Source organism: Perna viridis, chromosome 13, assembly GCF_037379345.1.
Source record: "Perna viridis isolate PV_CMFRI_1.1 ecotype Kerala chromosome 13, ASM3737934v1, whole genome shotgun sequence".
In the NCBI taxonomy this organism is placed as follows: Eukaryota; Metazoa; Mollusca; class Bivalvia; order Mytilida; family Mytilidae; genus Perna; species Perna viridis.
The window spans coordinates 13,239,756-13,263,433 of NC_142457.1; the positions used below are offsets into that span (position 1 = coordinate 13,239,756).

Here is a 23,678-nt window from a genome sequence, read left to right on the forward strand (position 1 = left end):
CTTTGTTGGGCAAAAAACTGAATTTTGAAAACTGCAGGTGAAGAAATAAAACATTTAAGACTACATTTCTAAAAAGGCTCCAATCAAGCAAAGTGGAAACATTTAGCCAATTTCTGTGAATAAACTCCTTTTACTTTTCTGAAGCAAAGCATATATGTATGATGTAGATTTTTAAAAAGAAATTATTGATGCAATAAACACAGTTTTGCTTTAATCACTTCGACCTAGACTTTGACATTCTTCTCTGGAAACACAAGTCCCCTGATTGCAATTCAATTCCTGATTCTTATTGGCAAAATTTTAATATCTCAGTGGCATTAAAACACTGTATCCAAAATTGAAATAATGTCTCATGTGTTATCATTTTGTAGTGAAGTGTAGATAATTATAAATTTATAAGTTAAATAGTTGTAATTATATAAGTACAAGAAACACAATTTTACTGTGTTGGCTATCTATTTTAAAAATAGTACTTGTTTCACAATGCCATTCTTGCATTTTGAAAACAGGCAGAACAAAAAGCTGGAATAACGAGAATGCAAATTTAAAATTTATATCAAACTGACAAAATTGTATACATGTACATGTACTTCTCTTTGTTGAAATATTGCTGCTCGGATGTTAAACCCCAACAAACAAACGAAACAAACAAACTTCTCTTTGTTGGTACCAATGTTTAAGGTTAGGTGAAAACAGAAATGGGTTGATCTCTTGAGGTTTGAAATCAGTGGATTTCCTATAAAAATATCATTTATCAAAGGGGATACACATGAGCAATTTCATTGAGAATTGAATTTGAAGTTTGAAAAAAAAAAAAAAAAACACGAGGCATTGTAAACATCAATACATTTGTACTTCTTAGTTCACCTATTAATTATTTATTCAAATTTAAGCATTAGAAAGATATGAAAAATATTTCACGAACAATAATACTACTATAAAATGACTAAAATGCAGAAAAGTTGAACCAGAAAATAGAAGAAACAGCTTTGAATGTGACTACTTAAAATTTAGTTCAGTGAATTTACCATCTACTGTGAGGTGTACTGCTAAACATTGGAAAATAAACCAGAACTTCTATGCACTTACACCAAATAGAGTTTACAACAAATAAATGTGAATGAAATTGATGTTTACAGCTAGTTGAAATAGACCAGTATCAATTTCAATACAAATTTAGGTAGGCTAGTGAGTAATTTAAATAGCTCTCTAGATAGAAATCTGTCCTATATTATTCCAATGTGTCCTACTTAACTACCACAGAACACCTGTGTGATCTTTTGGACACTGTCTTTTACTTTTGAATAGCTGTCAATTACGATGACCTTAACATTTAAATTTGCCTTAAGTTAAGTAAGTCACATTGGAATAATGTCGGCCAGATTTCTATCTAGAGAGCTAGTTAAATTAGTCACTAACCTACCTAAATTTGTATGGAAACTGGAACTGGTCTATTTCAACTAGCTGTAATACTACTAAGATATCAACCCTATGTAATAGTCCTTTACCTTTATAAGTAATGAATAGGGAAGACCAAAATCTGAGGAACCAATAAATAGCAAAACCTACCAGTAAATGCCACCCAATTTTTTTCAGGTTATGATTCACACACATTATACAATTCCAGTAAACACAAAGTATTGTTGTTTAAGTTGGTGGCTAGCAATTGTAGATATCACTTCTGAATTTGCCACAGAAATGTCATACACAGCCAAATGTGTAACATATTTGTGAAAATCAACACATGATATGTAATTATCATAGGATTCTCATATGTTGATTTTGGCTTGATAATCATGTGACAATATGTAAACTGGAACATATGGTCAAATCATCCTCAGTTCATACGATAATCATATGATGCAAACCATACATATATGATTCTCATGTGTGGCACATTTGGCTGTGTATATTATCTTTATAACAATTCTAGAATTAACTTGCTGACAACTGTAAGAGTTATCACCACAAAAAATAACCCACCATGTGACTTACCACTGAAACAATGAATATTGTTGCTGAGTGGATTGAAGTTTCATGCAGATTGAAATATGAGCCTTTCATTATTCCTAATCATGTCAATCCGAGATGAATTCAATTTAATGTCCAAAAGTGTCGTAAATGTTTTTTTATTTTTTTATTTTGTGAGTGAAGCCTTCAAACAAACAAAAAATCACCTTCACATTTTCATGCTGAAATTTGATGTAACTCAGTATAATTTCTCCTGAAGTTTAAATCAAACAATTCTATGGGAAATTAGTTTCTTAAATCTTGGTCTCCCCTTGGACCCTATGTAATAGTCCTTTACCTTTATAAGTAATAAATGGGGCAGACCAAAATCTGAGGAACGAATTAATAACATACCGAGAACAATGTAAACCTAAATATCCCCAAATTTTTTTGAACTCATCATACAGTTGAACCCAAAGCGATGTCATTTATGTTGGTGGCTAGCGATCGTAAATATCACTTCTGAATTTGGTATAGAAATGTCATACACAGCCAAATGTGTCACACATATGATTACCCATATGATTCTCATATGTTAATTTTGGCTTGAAAACATACGATAATCATGTGATAATGGTTAGTTCCTTAAATATTGGTCACCCTTTCAATAAAACCTTTCCAAACCAATTCAAAACATGGTAAAAACTAACAGGCATTCAAACTCCAATGGGATAAATATATCTTCATGACCATTTAGTCACACAAAATGTTTCAATGAAGTTTAATGAATAGATGGAATGTGCAAAGCATTAAACCCACACATAACTTGATCATCTTACCCAAATATCTACATTGACTGAATTCTGGGGCTGAAATTGTCACAAAATGTAATAATACTATCTTAACAATCTTAAATGCTAAAGGAAGTTGCACAAGAGAACTTGTATTTTTAAAGTACATGTTAATCTGCTTTTAGCAATAAATAACAAAGAATCTAGTTGACAAATCTTAACTTACGACCAAATAACCTTACTCATCTCCTTCAACATTTAAAAGTTTCTAAAAATTATCCATTTTATATCATTGTAATATTTAAATCATTGACAGTTGTTACATTTAAATATACAAGAAGCTGAGGTTGTGTTTTTTGTGAAGAAACCTGCCCATAGACCCAATTTTATTCTAAGTCTGCACATTTCACTCAATTTGTCAAAAAATGTTGCCAACCATCTGTATAAATTCAAAACATGTCTTCCCCATTCCTCATTACTGTAATGAAACAGTCCTTACACTGTAAGACCAAAGGCAGTAATTTTTCTCAATGGGATATGCATGTAACTTAAGAAATAAATTAACCCCATGCAAGTCCTTATTTGGTTTGGTAGTTACTCACCCTACGTGACGACGGAACCTCAACTGGTACGGGTACAACACCTGCTACAAGACAACCATAGAAAGCACAGCTAAATGATATAGGGTCATTGTTAGGGTAAACCAAAGCTACCTGTAAAATACATGAAAAATGGGTGTAAGACAGAAATGGCAAAATTTTGTTAAACAGATCGTCGGTGTACTGACAGGCCTGATTTGGATCCCATTATATGGGACCTGTACCTGATACTGGATACCAAATATCAAGAGGCTGCATCGGCAACTCTTGAGAAAAGTTTAATGTAAAATAATCTGCCACCCGCCCATTAATCAAATTACTATATGTATATGTATAAGCCAATTTTCACATGTGAAATTTGGCCAAATATCAATATGTTTAGAAAAGGAAGTGGAAGCTGAGAATATGTCAATGTATATTTTTATCTATGATTTTTACTTCAACATAAATAGATTTGCCCATAATTTCATGATCACTATTTTTTTGTCAATTCTTGAATTACTTTCTTATATTAAGACCCATTGTGAAATCACATGAAAAGTTTTTTGGTCTTTCATTCAGAATGAAGGCAGTTTTGAAGTCAACAAAAAAATGTCACAGCAGGTTCAGATGTGATGCTATGTAGAGTTGTCTAAATTAGGGGCTGTTTAGTTTTTTTTAGTGACGTCACAGTTACTCTGACATAATGTTGTCATTAGAATTGTTCATATTTCTTTGTACCACACCAGCAGTTTAAGGCATCAAAATTCAAGCAGTAAAAATAATGAAAAAATAACTAAGTTGCTGAAATCTACTGTGAAAGTATTTTAATACATGGATACAAATTTTTGTGGATTACTGAAGAAACACAAGTTTATGGATTCTTGAATTCGATATTTTGAGGTTTTCAGTCTACACATTATTGGAAACTCCTTTTCATTGAGAACCCAATTTCATGGTTTGCCCTACTCATGAACACCACGAAAATTGGTACCCCATGAGCAATAGTACTTTCACAGTATTCCTATTCTCATACCCTATCCCCTGGTTTGATTGCACCATCTCCTCCTTTTTGTCCTGTTTTATGTAACAAGTTATAAGCTATCTTCTGGGTTCTGTTTAATAATTTTCCTGTAAAAAATATTTGTCAAAATGAATGAATTAATCAACAATATGAACTGAATCATTGTGGTTAAACATCATAGGACAATATACAAGAGGCTACTGGGAGCCTGAATTGCTCACTTGTTAAATTTTGCCTTTAAAGGGCAATAACACTTACAAGGAGTTGTCTGACAATTTTGACTCCATTTGACTCATTGTAGACTTTTGTAAGCCTTATAATAAGGATCATTTCAGGAAATGAAAGCTATTGGCTAAATCTAATAGATTTGGAGATATATGCAAAAATCTGCTGTCTGACCCCATTGTTCTATTTTTAGAAACGGCGGCCATATCCTTTAACGGTCAAAAATCCAAATGGTCATTTTGTTACGGATACCCTATTAAAAAAAATTTCAAATTTCACTGAATTTTGTAGAATAGTTTCTGAGGAGAATATTTTTTGAAGTAATAACATCAAAAACAGCAAAATACATCCAAAAAGGGCAATAACTCCAACATGGGTCAACAGATTTTCACCAACATTTAACCACAGATAGATCTCATCATGCTAAATACTTTTATCCATGTCAGAATTTGGTTAAACGTAACCATTTTGGAGATATATGCAAAAACCTGCTGTCTGACCCCAATGTTCTATTTTTAGTAATGGTGGCCATGTTTTTTTTAAGAGATCAAAAACCCAAACAGTCATTTTGTTAAGGATACCCTATAAAATAAAAATGCCAACTTTCATTGAACTGCGTAGAGCAGTTTCTGAGGAGAAGATTTTTGAAAGTAATAACACCAAAAACAGTAAAAAAACATCCAAAAAGGGCAATAACTCCAACATGGTTAAACAGGTTTTCACCAAATTTTGACCACAGACAGACCTCATCATGCTGAATACTTTTACCCATGTCAGAATTTGTTTAGCTTAACCATTTTGGAGATATATGCAGAAATCTGCAGTCTGATCCCCATGTTCTATTTTTTGTAATGACTGCCATGTTTTTTAACAGATCAAAAATCTAAAAGGTCATTTTGTGCAGGATACTCTAAGAAACAACCACCCTTATCCAAATCCATTAAGCAGTTTAAGAGGAGCAGATGTTTGAAGAAATTGTTAACAACAATGATGACAGATGACGTACACCAAGTGATGGCAATAGCTCACATGGCCTACAGCCAGGTGAGCTAACAATTCATGAATTTCACGACAAGAACATATGACCACTGAAACAACCTGCTTTGTACCTCATGCTACCCTATATGGACTCTGAGCCATCAATTCATCCCTATATCCCTTAATTTTCATGTCTTGTAATAAAAGTCGTAACTTTTTGATGCACCCCAGAAACCACCATGGCAGTTAGCAGCACTGTGAGAGCAAAAAAATCCTATTTTTTCTATCATAAAAACTTATGTTGTATGTCCCATGCACAAACTAACAATTTCCATAGGAGATAACTCTATATATTCTTCAACACCTCCTGCTAAGGTATAACAAGCATTCTGAGAATATTGCATGGCAATACAAAGCCCCCTACCAACAGACAGATCAGTTGATGAAAACAGAAAGTAAACTTCAAGCATATTTTGTTAATGAAAAACTTTCCATAATAACCTACCATATGTTAGTGTTAATGAAGGCTTTCCATTTTGATCTAGGACTGTGACAGCACTAGCTTTATATGTGGAGGAACCATATCTTTGTAATGCTGCCTCTAAATTTCTAGGTAACCCAGATGGAGTCTACAAGGATAGAAGCCAGTATAATCATATATATATTATACACTTCTATTTAAGAGTTAAACCTGCTTTAAACATTTCAGTGTAATTAAAATTTAAATCATTCAAACAAAAAATATAAGCATTATTGCAACATCCTAATTTTAGAACTTTAAAAATAAATAAGTAGAAAAGGCTATGTGTCATGAGTGATTTATGCTTAGGATTATTCCAGGAAAAAATGTATAAGGCGGAAGTGGGGTGGGGGTGAGCGGTAAGGGGTTGGACAGCGAAATTGAAAAATTGTATGGATGGGGGTAATTTTAGGCATATACAGTAATACTTTGTTATGAACATTTAAATATAATTTCATGGGTGATGGGGAATAAAAAAAATTGGCTGTCCAACCCTCCCAAACATTTTTTCCTGGAATAGCTCTTACAAGGAATGTGAACAGACTAACAGAGAGATAGGGGTTATTCCTCCATAACCCCTCTCTGGACAGGACATAAAATTAAATGATTATGATCATTTTTCAGGGGAAGGAAGGAAGACTTAAAAACTTTATTCTTACATTTAATTGTTCACCAGCTACTGGCGTCAGAACATTTCCCTCTGGTTTAGGTGCATTGGGGTCAGGAACTGGGGCTAAAAATAGAAATAAAAAAGATGTAATGACAAAAAATACAAATACATGTATGGGTTATTTATTTAAAAGATAATTAATGGGGTTTCTCTGCTTATAGAAAGAACAACTAAAAGAAGGCAATGCAAAGTAGGACATTCACTTGCCATGTAAGCGTAATTAGTTCATCTGTGATCATCATCTTTGATTTTCAAGAGCAAACCCCTCAACCTTAAAGTAATCAGTTTACAGTTCTCTGGGTGTTTAGGCTTTAAAGTAAGAATTAACTCGGAAGTCATAGAGATTCATAATAATTTTAGGTATTTTCAACCTTAAAACATATAATATTTATTTCCCATACCTTCTAAGGCTTCATCATCTTCCACAAAATACTCTTTTAATGGTTTTCTCTTGGGTCTCTACAAAGTATAATAAACCATGATCTATATACTGTAATGTTGTTTTGATTAACCACAATGCAAAAGACATAAGTTTACCATTCACCATTTACCAGAGGTAAATTTACTTCAAGAATTTTTAAAATTATGTAGCACTCCAGATAAGAATCATGCAAAATGTGATTCATGGTTGAAAATCCTACATATTTTTAATTTTGAAATTTTGTTTAAAATTCTATAGTAAACAGAAATTAATATTTGGTTTTTCATATAATCCCTGTTTTTAAGAGATAAACAAATACATAGAATGTACTGTAATATTCAAAATTAAGGGAGATAACTCTGTAAATGACACTAAAATACAATAGAAATTGTTGGATTTTAAATGGATTATCTCCTAAGACCAGATAGACTGGAATGAACAATTATACATTTCATCATATAGACCTATAAAGCAACTTAATGAAAAATAATAACAATGTGTAACCTTTTTTTGGGGGGTGTATCACATATTACAGAATTTGCATGACTTCTACTTAACTTGTTGATCACACATAACAGAATTTCGTGCAAGAAATCTTTGATCTAAAAGTTAGAAACTCAAATTTCATACCAAAAACAACTTTCTGAGTTAATGAACTGCATTATTTCATAAATCAAACCGTTTGAAATACATGAGATTCTTAATAGCCTACTAACTGTGTTTCCCTCCAAGTGCAATTATCCAACTAAATTGATTTTTTTAGTATGCCTGGTCACAGCATCAAGAGATTATGCCATATATTCTAAGAGTGCATTTACAGCTAATTGAAAAAGACCAAAAACATATCTAAATTCATTTTGAAATTGGAACCTGTCTGTTTCAACTAGCTGTAAATATTTTTTTTACATTCTAATAAAACATTTAAAAATTTTTATCAACAATAGGATATTAAGTGTATGAAGAGAGTCTTTTAATTTGTATTAATCAATAAACCAGTACGAAGCAAGTATACGTAATCTGATACAAATAGATTTTTTTAAACTTTAAGTATGGATATACTCACTTTTAAGGTATTGAGCAACTGTTGAATTTTGGCAGAAACTTTCCCTTGATGTCTTGGACCTGAAATGTTAACCAGTTGTGTTAATAGGCAGTACAGGTCTCTTAGTGTTCTGCTACGTATATACCATTGAAAGTACATATATATTATTGTGGAAGTGGTGAAAACAAAGTCTTTTGTTTTTGCTTTTTTACTTACATGTCTGTAAAACCGAAATAAAAATTCCACAAAAGACATAAATGTTCAATTTAAATAAATAAAGAGAAATTCATACCAATTTTTTCCAGTGTTACACAGTCCAATAGATTCCGTGAGGGTGGTCAGTGTTTCCCATGTTACATATTACCATAGATTCCGCGAGGGTGGTCAGTGTTTCCCATGTTACACAGTCCCATAGATTCCGCGAGGGTGGTCAGTGTTTCCCATGTTACGTATTACTATAGATTCCGCGAGGGTGGTCAGTGTTTCCCATGTTACATATTACTATAGATTCCGCAAGGGTGGTCAGTGTTTCTCATGTTACATATTACCATAACTCACAGATGAAAAATCTAATAAACAATGACAAATTATCAAGGGAACTAATCCATGAAGACAAATATAAAATAAATTACACAATTAACTTGTAGCCTTATTTTCCCTGCTGCTGCAAAAGAAGTTGAAGCGCCAAGTCCTATAACTCCAGTAAAATTTGTCAAATCAAAATGGTGGTGCAATATTATCAACTAAAAGTGGTGACTAACAATTCATTAAAATATGACCAAAGTCTATCAAAACCTTGAGTTATCCTTCTATATGTGGACTGAAGTCCTGACCAACAAATGTATGGTCGAAAGGCACACATTTAGAAAGAGTCTATAAAAACCATAACACAATGTACAGGGATCAATTCAACTGAACAATGACACCAAGGAATAAAATTTTTCATGTAACGAATGTTTTATTCAGCTGGTGGTGTTCACTTCAACATTTTTTAATTTAGGCCATTATTTAGTTTTAAAAAAAATTTTGATCTCAGGCTACTTCTCATGAAAACTAATGAGGAATGAAAACAATTCTTCTGACTCCCCTAAAAAATTCATGATGGTGCTTTTGACATTGTTCAAACACTAAAAAAAAATGCAAGTGGTGCAATTAGGTTTTTATTTTAATATGGTGATAAAATGGTTAATGTGCAACCCACAAAAGAGACAAAAGAGAGGAAGCTTGAGAACCAGTAGATTATTTTTTCAGTGGTTTCAAATATTAAGTATTTACAAAAAGTATAAATTTAACAACACTCAGTGGTTTTCTAATGTACAAGAACCTTATAACTCTTGTAGAAACAAGAGATAAAAACTTTTATGGTGATAAATAGGAAGGAAAAGTTCTGGGGAATTTTTTTGAAGTGCAGTATCACATTCTAATATCTAAGTGCTAAGGGTTTTTTTCAAGATATATACCACATCCAAAAAGTGGTTGAATCTGAGCATCCCTTACACCTTGATGTGCTCAGACAATCCAATACATTTCTGTGTATATGCAATTAGTACCTCTGAATATTAGTGTTCTAGGATTTTTTTTTCAATTTCTATGGAAAGTGAAAATAAGAGTTTTAGCATACCTAATGATAATTCCTGGTTTTCTAGTAATAGAGATACATGTGTCTCATAACTTTTGTACAACTTCTTTTCAACAGAAATTCATACCACTAAACTATTACATTTATACATTTACTTTAATAAACAGATTTCATAGTGACTCATTATGGAAACAAAAACACAGATAAAGAACTCTTCAAGAAGTCTGGCATTTCAGTTAAGACCTCAAAAATCTTTAAAGACATAGGAATCTGTAAAGATTTTCCAGTTTTTTATTTTTCCATTTTTTTAGGTGATGAAAAAGGGATCTTAACAGAGCCCAATTTTTCTTAGTAAGGACCTTACTACAACACATGACACACAGTTGAAAATAATTCATTTTAATAAATTAGATTAAATAAAGTTTTAATTACAACCTTTAATTTCTGGAAATATGAGTTTAAGCTTACCATCGTCAATCCCTGTGACATTTCCCGTGCTGGTCATCCGTACGGAGGATATGTGGGATGAGGCATAAGGTCCAACACGATCGGCTTGTCTCATTATTTTTGCATTGTTAGTGACATCTGGTGGTTGTGATATTGGTTGTGCTGAAAAAAAGATAAAGTCTTGTCAGAAAATCTTACTACAAAAAAATTTACTCTACTTAAGTAGCACTCTAGCTAAGAATCATGCAAAATGTGATACATGGTTGGAAACCCTACAGATTTTTATTTTTGATATTTTGTTTAAAATGCTTTAGTAAACAGAAATTAACATTTGGTTTTTCATATAACCTGTGCTCATAGGAGATAAAAATTGTATAGAATGCACTGTAGAATTTGAAAGTAAGGGAGATAACTCTGTAAATGACACTCAAATGCAATAGAATCTATTGGATTTTCAATGTTGATTATCTCCTAAGAGCAGGCAGATTTAAATGAATAATTACACATTTCATAATATAGACCCAAAACAACTTAATTACAGAAATAAAAATATGTAGCCTTTTTTCGGGTGTATCACATTTTTCAGATTTTGCATGATTCTTACAAAGACAGCTACTTAAATAAAGTGAAGTCATGAGATAGCCAGCACAAGATCTATAAATAGATTCAAACCATAAAAGGCTGAGCACCAAAAAATTCTATTTATAATTCAAACCCAGGAAGTTGATAACCATCAAAGTTCTATAAATAAATCATATTTATAACTAAAAGTTTTATGAATTTTTTAAACAAAAAAGTGAATCAAAATTACCCACCTGAATACTATAAAAAAATTGATAAGCAACTCATGAGAGAGTATGGGTATCATTGTTCTATAAATAAATAAACCTAACAGGGCAGAGCTCACATAAATTCTATAAAAAAAAACAGTCATGAGGCAGCAAGCCTAAAAGTTCCATAATGAATACAAGAATGCTCAATAGTCATTAACACTATAAGAAAATGAGCAGGACACTCTCAAAATTCCTATCATATCAGTACATAAAGTTACTTTTTCATGAGGAAAGTAAGTCTAGGTAAATATAAGGCATGAAAAGTATAACTAAGTTTTTAAATATGAATCACACTTATAGATCAGGCATGTAAGTTCTTAAAATAACTCAATCAGGTTTTACTTAAAAAGTGTTCAATAACCTGTACATTTTCATTAGTTCTATGGACATGATTTTATTCAGTTGACAAAAAACCAAAAATTAGAAGTTTTGAGTACACTTTAAAACAAGAGTCAAAACAGTAATATTCTGATTGAAAAAAGGCAAAATTCTGTTTTTCAAAACCAAAAACAAAAAAGACTTCTTTCTGTTTTACTCATGAAGTTCATGACAGCCAAACGTACTACAGTTAAATCTGTCTACACAGTAACCTGATCGTATGAATATAGCTGAAATATTGCTGCTTGGACGTTTAAACCCCAACAAACAGTAACCCGAACAATCCTAAATTCTGTCTAAACCAAACAATTTATAAAGTCTTTTTGTATCAATTTAAATCTAATTGACCCTTGTCACACACCTGTCTAAACCAAACTAATTTTAAAGTCCAAAAGGTGTTCTGTTTAGACAGGTTTCACTGTCCAAAAGGTGTCTGTTTAGACAGGTTTCACTGTCCAAAAGGTGTTTTGTTTGGACAGGCTTCACTGTCCAAAAGGTGTCTGTTTAGACAGGTTTCACTGTATTAATATATATATATATACCAAACTTGAGTGTCATTAACTTACAATGGCGTGAATGATGAACTTCTGAAACAGCCTGTCTGGACGTATTTCCAGGAACAAAAAACACAGCACTTTGTGGTCTTTGGTCACGCTGGTGGTGAGGTGAATGGTCAGAATAGGAAGAAGAACTAGCACCACTATCACGTAATCTTCCGCCCCGCAGAAAATCTCGATTCTGTTCTTCTCCCATAATACTGTCATCATCTGATGAAGAATCTGAAAAGGTGTTGTTTTTTTACTTAAAACAAATGTCTTAAACAAACAGAAACTATAATTTCCTTAAAAGGGAAATAACCACACATAAATCACAAGCATTCCCTAATTTTGAAAGTGATGCAGTTTTTTTGCCCACAGCTTGAGCTTCAAAACTTTTTAATAACTTTATGTATGGAGCTAACTGTCCAGGACCTATTTTGATGAAGTTTGAATAATTCTGAGTTAAAAAGGGAAGGTTTCCGACCTCAGACCTACACTGATTAGAACTTCTGAGAGCCTAAATTAGACATAGGTATATGGATTAATGTGTTTGATTAAAATTTTTTAATTAATTAAAGTGGTAAGAATTTTATACAAAGCTCATTTTAGCCAGACAACTAATATATACATAAATTGAATAGGAAGAAACTCTTGATTATAATTTTTATTGTGAGGACAGACTTCCTGAAATATGTCAGACAAACCTGATAATAATCAAACAGAACCGATGATTAATAATTATTTGCCATTAGTCTACATGTACGGTGATTCATGAAACATTTGAAACAATAGTGAATACAGCTACCAGTACATCCTATTTTTTGTTTTTGAGGATGTTTTGAGCAGATGTTCAATTTAGGAAGCACAAAATATGAGAATGGAAAGGCTGCATGTTATAATTATAAGATATGATCAGTAAAAATGCTAACTTTAAAACAATGGATCTTTGTTTATTCATAACAATGATTCTTGCGACTCAGAAAAATAAACTTCAACCCAGTTCAATTTAGAAATTAAACCCAGACTGAATGCTTAGTTTCGATTAAATTCATTTGACAGGTGACCAGTTAGGGAATTCTAAGAATATCCAATTTTGTCACCTTGTAAATGAATAGCTTTGGAAACAGAAAATGTAAAAGACTATTTTTGTAGTATTTCCTAAGCTTTGATTTTTTCTTGACATCTTGGATTTAAGAGCAAGTGTTTAAAACTGATGATCTGTTTCTACAGAAAGTCATCTTGTTCCAGAAGATATAGTTAGTCCAGAAAGTAGTAAGTACTAGACTGAATGACTTCTCACAATGTCAAGTAAAGTCACTGAATGTTTTCTGTCTGAATGCATGTCAAGTTATTGTGGTCAGTGACCACAGTATATGCACATAGGGGATAATTAGTCAAAAAGAGCTGATAACCAAAATTTTATTATGAATGCTAAAGAACAACAGGATTGAATAAGTTTGTGGAACTTGTTCAGTACACAAATTAAATCTCTAAGAGGTCTTGCACAAGTGATTTGATTTTGATAATATTGGATTGATTTTCCTATTTATATAATATATTTTCTCATAACATAATGCTATTTTTATACATATACTGATATAGAATAGACAGAATTTTCCACACATTAAATGGACTGTTATGTCCAACCTTTGTTGGAGTATCTCCCTTTGGAGTCGTCCAATGATATTAATATTAATTCATGCACAAACATATGATGCCCAACCTTGCTATAAAATTTCATTATAATCCCTTGAGCAGACTAGGATTTGCTCCTACAAGGTTTTACTATGTTAAACACTTAAATTGGATAATCTCCCAATGGAGATCTACGATAGTAACTATATTCCTTCATGTGCATCTACATATCATCATACCCAACCTTCATAAAATTTAATCAAAATCCCTTGAACAGTTTAGGAGGAGTTGCGCTTACAGGTTTTACAAGTAAAAATCCATCATATGGATTATCTCCCTTTGGGGTCCTCGGACAGTAATTTTATACCTTCATGCTCATCTACATATAATACCAAACCTTTCTATGAAATTTCATAAAAATCCCTTGAGCACTTTAGGAGGAGTTGCACTTACACTAAATATGGAGAGATGGATGGGCGGACGAACTGACAAACATATGGGGTGATTCTTATATACCCCCGAACTCTGTTCGCGGGGGTATAATCATGTGATCCATTGAAAGAAATTTAAATTCAAGAATGACACCAAATAAAGTTAATGTCATTACTGAAAAGGGCTGTAAATTTTTGGCAGGAGGAAAATGAAAAGAAAAATTACAAGATTTATATTTCATTTGAATAGATCGAAATTTATAGCAGAATGAGCACACCTGTTAATCTTGGCACACTGTTTTAAGTGGGCAGTTCTTATGTAAAATTTCAATTATTTAGTTTTCACAAAATATATAGTAATTTCCCATATATCTTGTCTTTTATGTGAGAAATTCTCAATTTTTTGATGATTTTGTGGGAGTCTCCCCCTAAAATGGAAAAGTTAATTAACAGGTACGAGGTAACATTACTTAGTTTACTGTTATCTATATATATATATATATATATTACCATGTCTTTCCCTCTGTCTCTCTTGACCTTTATAGTTTACAGAGGTTCTTTTAGATGGTAATGGCATAACTGGTATCTTCTTGCTGTGTTGAGCCAAGGCCTGCATGACTGCCTCAGTTCGTACCTCTGAAAAGATGAAGAACATTTTCAAATCAACATCTATTTTAAAGCACATGATATGCCTGTCCTACAAATTCAGAGTAGGAAAATAACACAAATACAAATACAAAATAAATATCTTCCACTTTTCCAAAATTTAAAACCTTAAGACAAAAGTATAAGATAGGTCAAAGGTTACTAGATAAAACCAAGATTCTTTAAGAACATATCATTGTCTTTATAACTCTAGTCATACTTCAAAAATCTACTTTTTCATGCAAAAAAGTATGGATAAAAATGTTTCCTCAAATACACTACATAAATAAATCATTGACAAATCTAATCCCTTTTTACATTGCTCATAAAAAAATTGTGATATGTAAAATAAAAAATGTACATGAAACTCACTCATGGTAAAAGACAACACTCCTTAAATACATATTTTTGCCTGTCGGCCAAATATAAAATGTTATTACACATACACATCAATTATTGAAATATATCCCAAACCACTAAACCTCTCTTCTATTGACTTTTAAACATAAATCCACTGCTATGCATGTGTCCAAAGAGACATTACTTACAGGGCAATGTAGAAAAATTACATAATATTCCAAAATGATTATGTTCTAAAAGGATCTTGATGTTATCTAGCAAACTTTGACCCAATCTAATAATTTTGTCTTTTCAGCAAAAAGGATGTGTTGAAAGAAGGCTATAATTACATAGAATTAACGTGTCATTGAACTTGTATAGAAGTCTATGTATCATTTGTATGAAACCCAAAAGGGGTAATTAATTTATATTGATAATTTTAATTTACAGTAAAGGGAGTGCCTGACCTAGTTCACACAGAACAGACACAGACAGACATTGCTGTTCAGGTAAGGATTTTATTCATATCCTCAAGGCACTGTGGCAATCAAAGTTGTTCAGGGTAATGTGCTTTTGTTTTCGATTGTTTTGGATAGGTATTTCTGTCTATTTTCCTCTTTCCCCCAAAAAGCCAGCCATTTAACACATTGATATTTTAATGCAACTTTAGCAATTATTTCTTGTTGAAACTACTACTGGCTAGAAAAAAACTAGAAAATCACTCCAAATTACCGGAGAGAGCCTCTGTTTAAGCCAGTTAGCACTACCCCAACCCTTAGGAAGTATCTGGATCTGCCATTGATTGTAAATAATGAAATTAGTGCAAAAGAATTTCCTTACAATTCTGATGGTAACACTTATAAGTTGATAAAAAAGCAGGTGTGAATATTAAAACTCAAGAAGATTATGAGTTGACTTGGCACGGAATGCTTAAATGTACATTGTTTGAAAATTCAATAACCTAAAAATGTAGGCAAAAGTTACAATATCTCAAAAACAGACTGACAGAGAGTCAAATGGCTACTAGACCTACTTTCATATTTGGTGGCACAGGCAAAAAGAGAATACAAGAAAATGTCCAGGTATGAAATGTTAGGTTCTGAAAGTTAATAATAACTGAAATGTTTTAACTGAAATAAAAATGCATTTTTTAAAACTGGGAAAGCACAATACTGATAAAATTAACACATCTCTAAAAGTTTATTTGGCTTCATCAAATTTCTTGAAATTGTACTCAGTGCTTTAGGAAGCAAAATATATAAATTTCAAGAAATTTTAACCACATGTTTCATGGGGATAATTTCAATGAAAATATAGTAGCTTAATCAACAAAAATTTTGATCACTAAGATGCTTAAGAGTTTAATATCAGATATATTATATAAAACATTTTGCTGATTTTTTACTTCCCTTAGGTGTTGTGTACTCCCTTAAATACCATTTGAAATCAGAAGTTGTTTAAAGTGACTGCTCATATAAGAAAAAAGACAAATTTTCACATAGCCTGAACAAGAAAACAGGTAACCAAGCTACTAGAAAAATTTAAATTTCACCAGAACAAAAGAAAGTCTAATTCCAGTCAAAGGTCAGACGTACTTTTGTCAATCAGGACCATTATAACAAATAAGATTAAACCCCAGTCATGGATGGTACACCTAATTCTTTATTTAACCCGTAAGTGGGTGCAATTACATGGGGACTACTAGACATGTGACATTCTAAGCACGCTAACAGAGTCAGCAATATCTGCGTTTCACCTGGGGCTTATTAGGCCAAACATTGTGTTTGTTTCCTCTTCTCTGTACCTACCCAAATTACCTTACCAAACATTTTAAGTTAACATTTTTTTAATTAGTTCTTTTTTTTTTAATTCGAACAATTTGTATTCATTGAAATGGAAGTTCTGGCAGAAAATATATTTCCAGTAAGATGAGAACTTACAGGAACTTAAGGCTTGTAAAGTAGAGATGAAAAAGGGAACCAAATAATTTTTTAAGACTGGCCTATGTAAAACTTAATATATACATGTATCTATAACTCAATATACATGCAAGTCTATCAAATAACTGTAGAATTTTATTTGATACTTAAATGTTGAATTAAATGTGTAAATGTGATACTTGGAAGGTCTTAACTCATTGATTTGGGTTATCTTTGCACATGATCATGATGCAAGAAACTGGTACATGAAAATCTTATTTGGCATGAAAAGGAAAACTAATCTACTTTAGTTTGCATCATACTTCAACACCTCAGGATTTGAAATTTTTGTTTGATAAAGCAGATAAATGAAATGAAGGTATCACTTTTTAAGTCCAACAATAAATGTCACGATTAATACACAAGGTGTTGGAATATTTGGGTACTGAATAACACAAGCTTTTGTCACATTTAGGAGCCTGGAATACACAATGTCACAAGTGAATAAATTGAAAGTATTAATTTTAGACCAAACAATCTGTGTCAGATTAAACATTAAATGTACAGGTTGTTGAATAATACATGTTCATGTCAATTTACTGAAGAAGCCTGGAATACACAGGTTAATTAAATGAAAGCATCAATTTTGGACTAAACAAGGAGTGTCAGATTATACAGGGACCTGGAATACTCAGATGTTGAGAATTCCATAGTAGCACATATAGGCGGTGTAGAGAGTGTACAATGCTTTATTGTAACCATGTAACATCATAAGTGCTTGATGGAACTAAGTGAAGTTAACATTTTTTCAAATATGAATGTTGATCTGAACAGACATCTCATACATGTACATGTTACACATTCTTGCCTATAACCTCTACCACTATAGTATAAACAGGTTTCACTTCATTCCATACCTGAATGGTATCTATTATCTTCTCTGGTGACTCTTCTGTTTTCTTTCCTGTTGGCAGCTGTTTTAGGACTTGGTGCATTATGGCCTGAAAATACACGACAACTGGTTTATATACATAATGTACATGCTTTCAGATGTACCATGATGCGAATGACCTATAAGGAAAATAGCAAATTTATACAAAGACTATCATGGTATGCAACCCACTGTCTTGTTGAAAACAAACTGCAAATAAATATTTATGACTTCAGTTGCAGGAACATCAGAAAACAGGCAGACAGACTAATCAAATCAGAGTACTTCCCACATAGTGGCAGAGCCATTACTACAACAAAATAATGTGATAAATACATTAAAAATTGGTTATGTATTCTTTATGGTTAAGTTGAACTTATTTAACTACTTAAACTTAGATATTCAAATAAGTGATGGTCTTAGGTCCGCATCCCTCAATTTCTAACCAAGGACCTTTGAAATTTCATTGCCCTAGGACCTTGACCTATTCATTGACATTTTAATGGGGACTTTTGGTGTTTCTCAAGTGGACCATTGATTTCAAACTTTAAAACAGTTCAGGACCTCCTATTCTTGAAAGTAAATTAAAACCCCTAAAACTAGAAAAAAAATATAATTTTAATTTGAAAAATTATTTATTTCCTCTACTTTATTTACTGGAGTTTAATTATTTTATGGATCCCATAGTTTCTATAAAATGACAGGTTGGCCATCAGCATGTGACCACACATGTGTAAGGTGTTATAAAATATTCTTAAGTGTCTAGAAGTACTTTGAGCCTTTGACACTATTGTTGGTCATCTCATACAAAGATATTTCAAGCTGTAAAATGTAAACAGTAAAGGAAATAAATTCATCAACCATCACTATGAACAAAAAAAAGTACCTCTGTCCCAGGGACAGTGATTTTCACTGTCTTGAACTGTGAATTCCTGTCAAATTACTGCACAAGAACTGTAAAATACTATTATTATTTGGTACAGGTCATGACAGTATACAACAGTCCTTACCCTCCGAATATCATGAACCACTTATTACTTAATGATACATGCATGTAATGCTAAACAACTCGAACCTGAATAAAAGATTTGAAAAAAAAAGTCTATTGAAAAGAATTTTTAAATAAAACATGAAAGAGACAAGACCTATGAACTTTTTCCACCATCTCGCATGTCTTAGGTTATCAATACAAAAACTACAAAAAAGCCAAATATTGACAGAGTTGAATCATACAAGTGTCAATCTCAGTATGAATCAGGCAGTGGATGTAACATGGCATTAACCCACTTCATTGATGGTGTAAATTTACTATTTGTACCGTATGAATCAAGGAATAAAGATACAATTTCTAATGCAATGTTCATTGTAATATGAAATATCAAAAGCTATCACCGAAATTTCAGAAATCAATTCTGCAATGGACTGTAAAATATTTTAGGCATGCCCTAAGTAATTCTTAAAATACTTTTGTTACTTTCACTGATACATGTATATACATGTATGTGACAGTTGCATTAGAAGGGAAATAAATGTATTGTATTTGTTGATCTAGAACACATGTTTAACAGGTCCCTGGGTTGGTGGAATATAGCCACACTATAGGTCTCACTAACCACTTCTAACGTTTCCATTACTTTACATGTTAAAAAGTAATTTTCAAAGTCTCACTGTGAATTCCCAGGACAAATGACATCTTAAAGTTGCATACCGTTGCGAAGTTTGGAAAATAAGGCTTCCAAAATCATTATGCTAATGGTACGATGATAGTAGAAATTCTTCACAAAATTTACTTGAATAAATAATACTGAAAATCCACATTTTTACCTGTTCTGCTAACTGACAGCATGGAGGCAAAGTACTCGCACATGTAAACAATATTCATACACTTTAGTAGTTAATTACATATATGATTTTAAAGTACACATTCTCAGCTTCATTTTGACTACTTTTAATCATAATACACATAAATAATGCACTTACAATGCATATGTCTAGGTTCAGTGTGTTTTTGGTACTACATAGGGGGGTGGACATTTGACCCGGAAGTGGTTAGTGAGACCTTAAAAACATTTTATGAGTTTTTATGTTTTTTCTTTTTTTACATTTTATGAAAGCTTGTGGTATTGTGAGTCTAATAAGACCAAAACTATCAAAATCAGACATAGGACTACAAAGAAATGGTCATTTTTATATCATGCCCCATAGTGATAATTTCCCTAAATTACTAAAAAATTACAATTTTAACTAACTTGTCACACCAAAGTGATACCTATGATAATTCAAGAAGTTGTAATAGCAAATATCATTTATCATTATGAAAAAAGAACAGATTTCAACAATTTATATCATACCTATTTTATTACTGTGTGATTCTAAGTCTGTGCTGTGTGACTATTTCAGTACTTTGAATATCCCAAGCAGTGACGTTGTGTATTTCATGGATGACGTCAAGTTATGAGTCACTGTTACTGATAAAAATCTTGTTGCTATGTTGTTTTTCAAAATACCTTGCACAATGCACCTCTTAAAATATAGCCAGATTACCAATATCACTATACTGATTTTATGGGAAAATGGAAATAATGACCAGGAAAGGCAATTTTCCTCAACTTATGCATTTCTCTGAAATATGCCATAATTTAATTTATGGTCTCACTAACCACTTCTAACGTTTCCATTACTTTACATGTTAAAAAAGTAATTTTCAAAGTCTCACTGTGAATTCCCAGGACAAATGACATCTTAAAGTTGCATACCGTTGCGAAGCTTGGAAAATAAGGCTTCCAAATTCATTATGCTAATGGTACGATGATAGTAGAAATTCTTCACAAAATTTACTTGAATAAATAATACTGACAATCCACATTTTTACCTGTTCTGCTAACTGACAGCATGGAGGCAAAGTACTTGCACATGTAAACAGTATTCATACACTTTAGTAGTTAATTACATATATGATTTTAAAGTACACATTCTCAGCTTCATTTTGACTACTTTTAATCATAATACACACAAATAATGCACTTACAATGCATATGTCTAGGTTCAGTGTGTTTTTGGTACTACATAGGGGGGTGGAAGTGGTTAGTGGTTAGTGAGACAATAACAGAAATAAAGGCAATGACAAATCCGTGGCTAATGTCCAATGTATTTGAATAGGCCATTCTCGAAATTTAATTAGCCACATTTAAGCTCACCCAGCATTTGGCTATGTGGCTATCTTCTACCGCTAACACAGACAGCTCCTCTTGCACATTGCCAGTAAAATTTAATTTGCCATCATCTAATCAACAAATGAGGTCTCTAAATCTCAGAATATGATACAGTTAAATCCTAATTTCTATATCCTTTTGGTAAAATGAGTTCTTATACAGGGAATTTTACCAAAATTTTTATTACTTTTCCCATTTTGCCCGATTCTTACAAAGACTGACATTTAAAAGTCATAACCTGCCATTGCCCTTGAGGTTTCATTTCTGAGCCATGTTCTACAATGTAATCTAAGGCATGTCCATCCTCTATTACACAGAACCAGAAATTTGCAACAGAGGGCAGAACAAATAACATAACTACCTCCACGAAAGATAAACTGATTAGAATTATCCCGATGAATTGTACAGTGCCAAATATTTAATCAACTACAAAAAAGAAAATCCTGCAAGTACTTCAGCAGAGTACTTCTTGTATTGCAATTGCAGTGTTAAATTACTCCAGCATTAACAAAAATCACAGGGGAAAGAAAATAAATTAAAATGTTCCTCATCAATTGCTGTGGTATTTACATTTGTATCTCTACAATGTTTACTGGGAAATTATTTTCATCAATGAACAAATTTTACTTTGTTATCATCTTCTAAAAGAATTTTTTAATTTGTTTCAAGAATTTCAATACTTGAGTTTAATTTCTCTCTTTCTTTAGAACTTTATGTATAGAATTCCCCAAAACAGTCTGTCTGTTATTCTTGACTTTTCAGCTAAACTGACATCTTAAAGGCTCAGTCTGAATCAAGTGATTGTCCAGTACCCAATACATTTTGGTGATGTCCAAAAGGTGAAAAGTCTCTTGAATGATAGACAGCAATCTTTCAGTCAGAAAGAACTTGTATGTTTGTTGATCTAAATGATACATACATGTCAGGGGTCGAAATAAGCACTCTTCCACTGTCATGTAGCAAACATATTTCATGACAGGCAAAATTCTAGCTCAAACAGGGCTTATCCCCTGGGGCACCAAAAATGTTTTTTTTTTCTGTTCAGCATGTCACACTTCTGTTCAACATGTCACTTGGGCAAGTAAACTTCAGTGACTCGGCCCAGTTTAGTTAAGACAACACTTGCCTGCTTAAACAATTGGACAAATTTCTACCCTTTTAGGTAACTTGTCAGCAAAGTTTTTTGAATACTATATGTACATGTAAATTGTGCCTGACGCATATAGACACCTTAATTAGTGATACAGATGCACTGGTTTATAAATGAAAGTTGTCCACAGGCAGGGTTCGACGTTAACTTTTATATTCACTTGTCCAGTCGGGCAAGTGACATATGTGATTCACTTGCCCGAAATATTGAAATACTTGCCCATAGTTTTTATTTCACATCTTTAGTTTAACAAATGGACAACAATAACTATCTTCAATAGAATTTTATTTCTCTTTTTCTCTCATATTTTCGAAGTTTTCGATACAGATTTCTTACAGTTTTCCAAAGTAAGAAATTCCATAAATAAATCGCAATGTTCAATTGGATAACGAAAATAGATGTACAATTGGACGCATCCAATTGGTCGACATTAATATCATACGATCTATTTTTGGCAAAGGGAAAATCAGAAAACTATCCAATGATAATCTAGGTCAGCAAGGTCGGGAAGAACGGCGAACTATACAGAAGTAATTTTCGATGTTTTAGAGCTGCGATGATCAGAAATAATGTAATTTGGGCACATATTTTTTTCACTTGCCCAGTCGGGCAACTTTGATGTCGTTTTTACTTGCCCAGACCGGCGATTTACTTGCCCCGGGCAATCGGGCAACCGTTAATGTTGAACCCTGACAGGCCATTCTTCAGAGAATGATAAAAATGAAAACATACATTGTGTACTTAATATACTATTGAGTAATGATTGCTTAGTCTTTTTCTGCATCCATTATTAAATAAGCTATCAGGGAGATAAATTAGCTTAAAGAAGAGACTTTAATCGGTATGCAAATGTAAATTATGAAATTTGCTGTTAATGCTTTACCAGCCTGAAACAGTAATGGAAAAGTTTTTCAACTATAGGAAATGTCATTATGTCATTTTCATCAATAACCCTCAGGACTCAGGGTGGTAAAAGTTACAACCCACTGTGGCCAAACTCGGACATACACCACCTCATTATCACTAATAAGCTTTCCATAATAAACCTAATGATATTGTTCTGTTGTACCCTAGGGACTCAAATTTGTCAAAAAAAAAAACCAACCACAGTTACATGTTAATAGACTACATGTAAAGTATTATCAACATCGTAGGATGATGAAAACACACTCCCCCTTTTTTGTTGTTGTTAAATAATAATCCTTGAGAATTTTTTCTCTACTTCCTCTTAACAGGGAAGTTAGTGGCCTCTAATTGTATGCTCTCAATATGTAAGTGTTAACTTAAAGTACACTGTCACTGACTATATCAAAAAGTACAGCAACAATTTTAAACATCTTTGATTTTATGTTCATTTTTAAATACCCCTAAAAAGGATGTTTTAAAAAATAAGATAAAGCATTTTTTTACGTTATAATATTGGTCATTACAAGTTTCCTAC

The 23,678-nt window shown here is 32.3% G+C and overlaps 1 protein-coding gene across 6 annotated transcripts in view; it reads right to left on the reverse strand.

Annotated features, from left to right (window-relative positions):
• The window catches only part of LOC148599649 (disco-interacting protein 2 homolog C-like), a 67,727-nt gene that overhangs the window by 25,141 nt on the left and 18,908 nt on the right, over positions 1-23,678 (reverse strand). For 3 of the 6 annotated variants that reach the window (XM_088557497.1, XM_088557496.1, XM_088557498.1), the window contains exons 3-13: positions 17,862-17,945; positions 14,552-14,677; positions 12,003-12,215; positions 10,247-10,387; positions 8,221-8,279; positions 7,138-7,195; positions 6,726-6,799; positions 6,052-6,175; positions 4,356-4,450; positions 3,344-3,454; positions 2,790-2,819 (exon numbers count right to left, since the gene is read on the reverse strand). In XM_088557497.1, the coding sequence (XP_088413623.1) occupies positions 2,790-2,819; positions 3,344-3,454; positions 4,356-4,450; positions 6,052-6,175; positions 6,726-6,799; positions 7,138-7,195; positions 8,221-8,279; positions 10,247-10,387; positions 12,003-12,215; positions 14,552-14,677; positions 17,862-17,945 (1,115 nt within the window). Of the gene's footprint in view, positions 1-2,789; positions 2,820-3,343; positions 3,455-4,355; positions 4,451-6,051; positions 6,176-6,725; positions 6,800-7,137; positions 7,196-8,220; positions 8,280-10,246; positions 10,388-12,002; positions 12,216-14,551; positions 14,678-15,058; positions 15,167-17,861; positions 17,946-23,678 lie in introns of those variants that run through there. The other 3 variants (XM_088557501.1, XM_088557499.1, XM_088557500.1) reach the window with 2 other exon arrangements.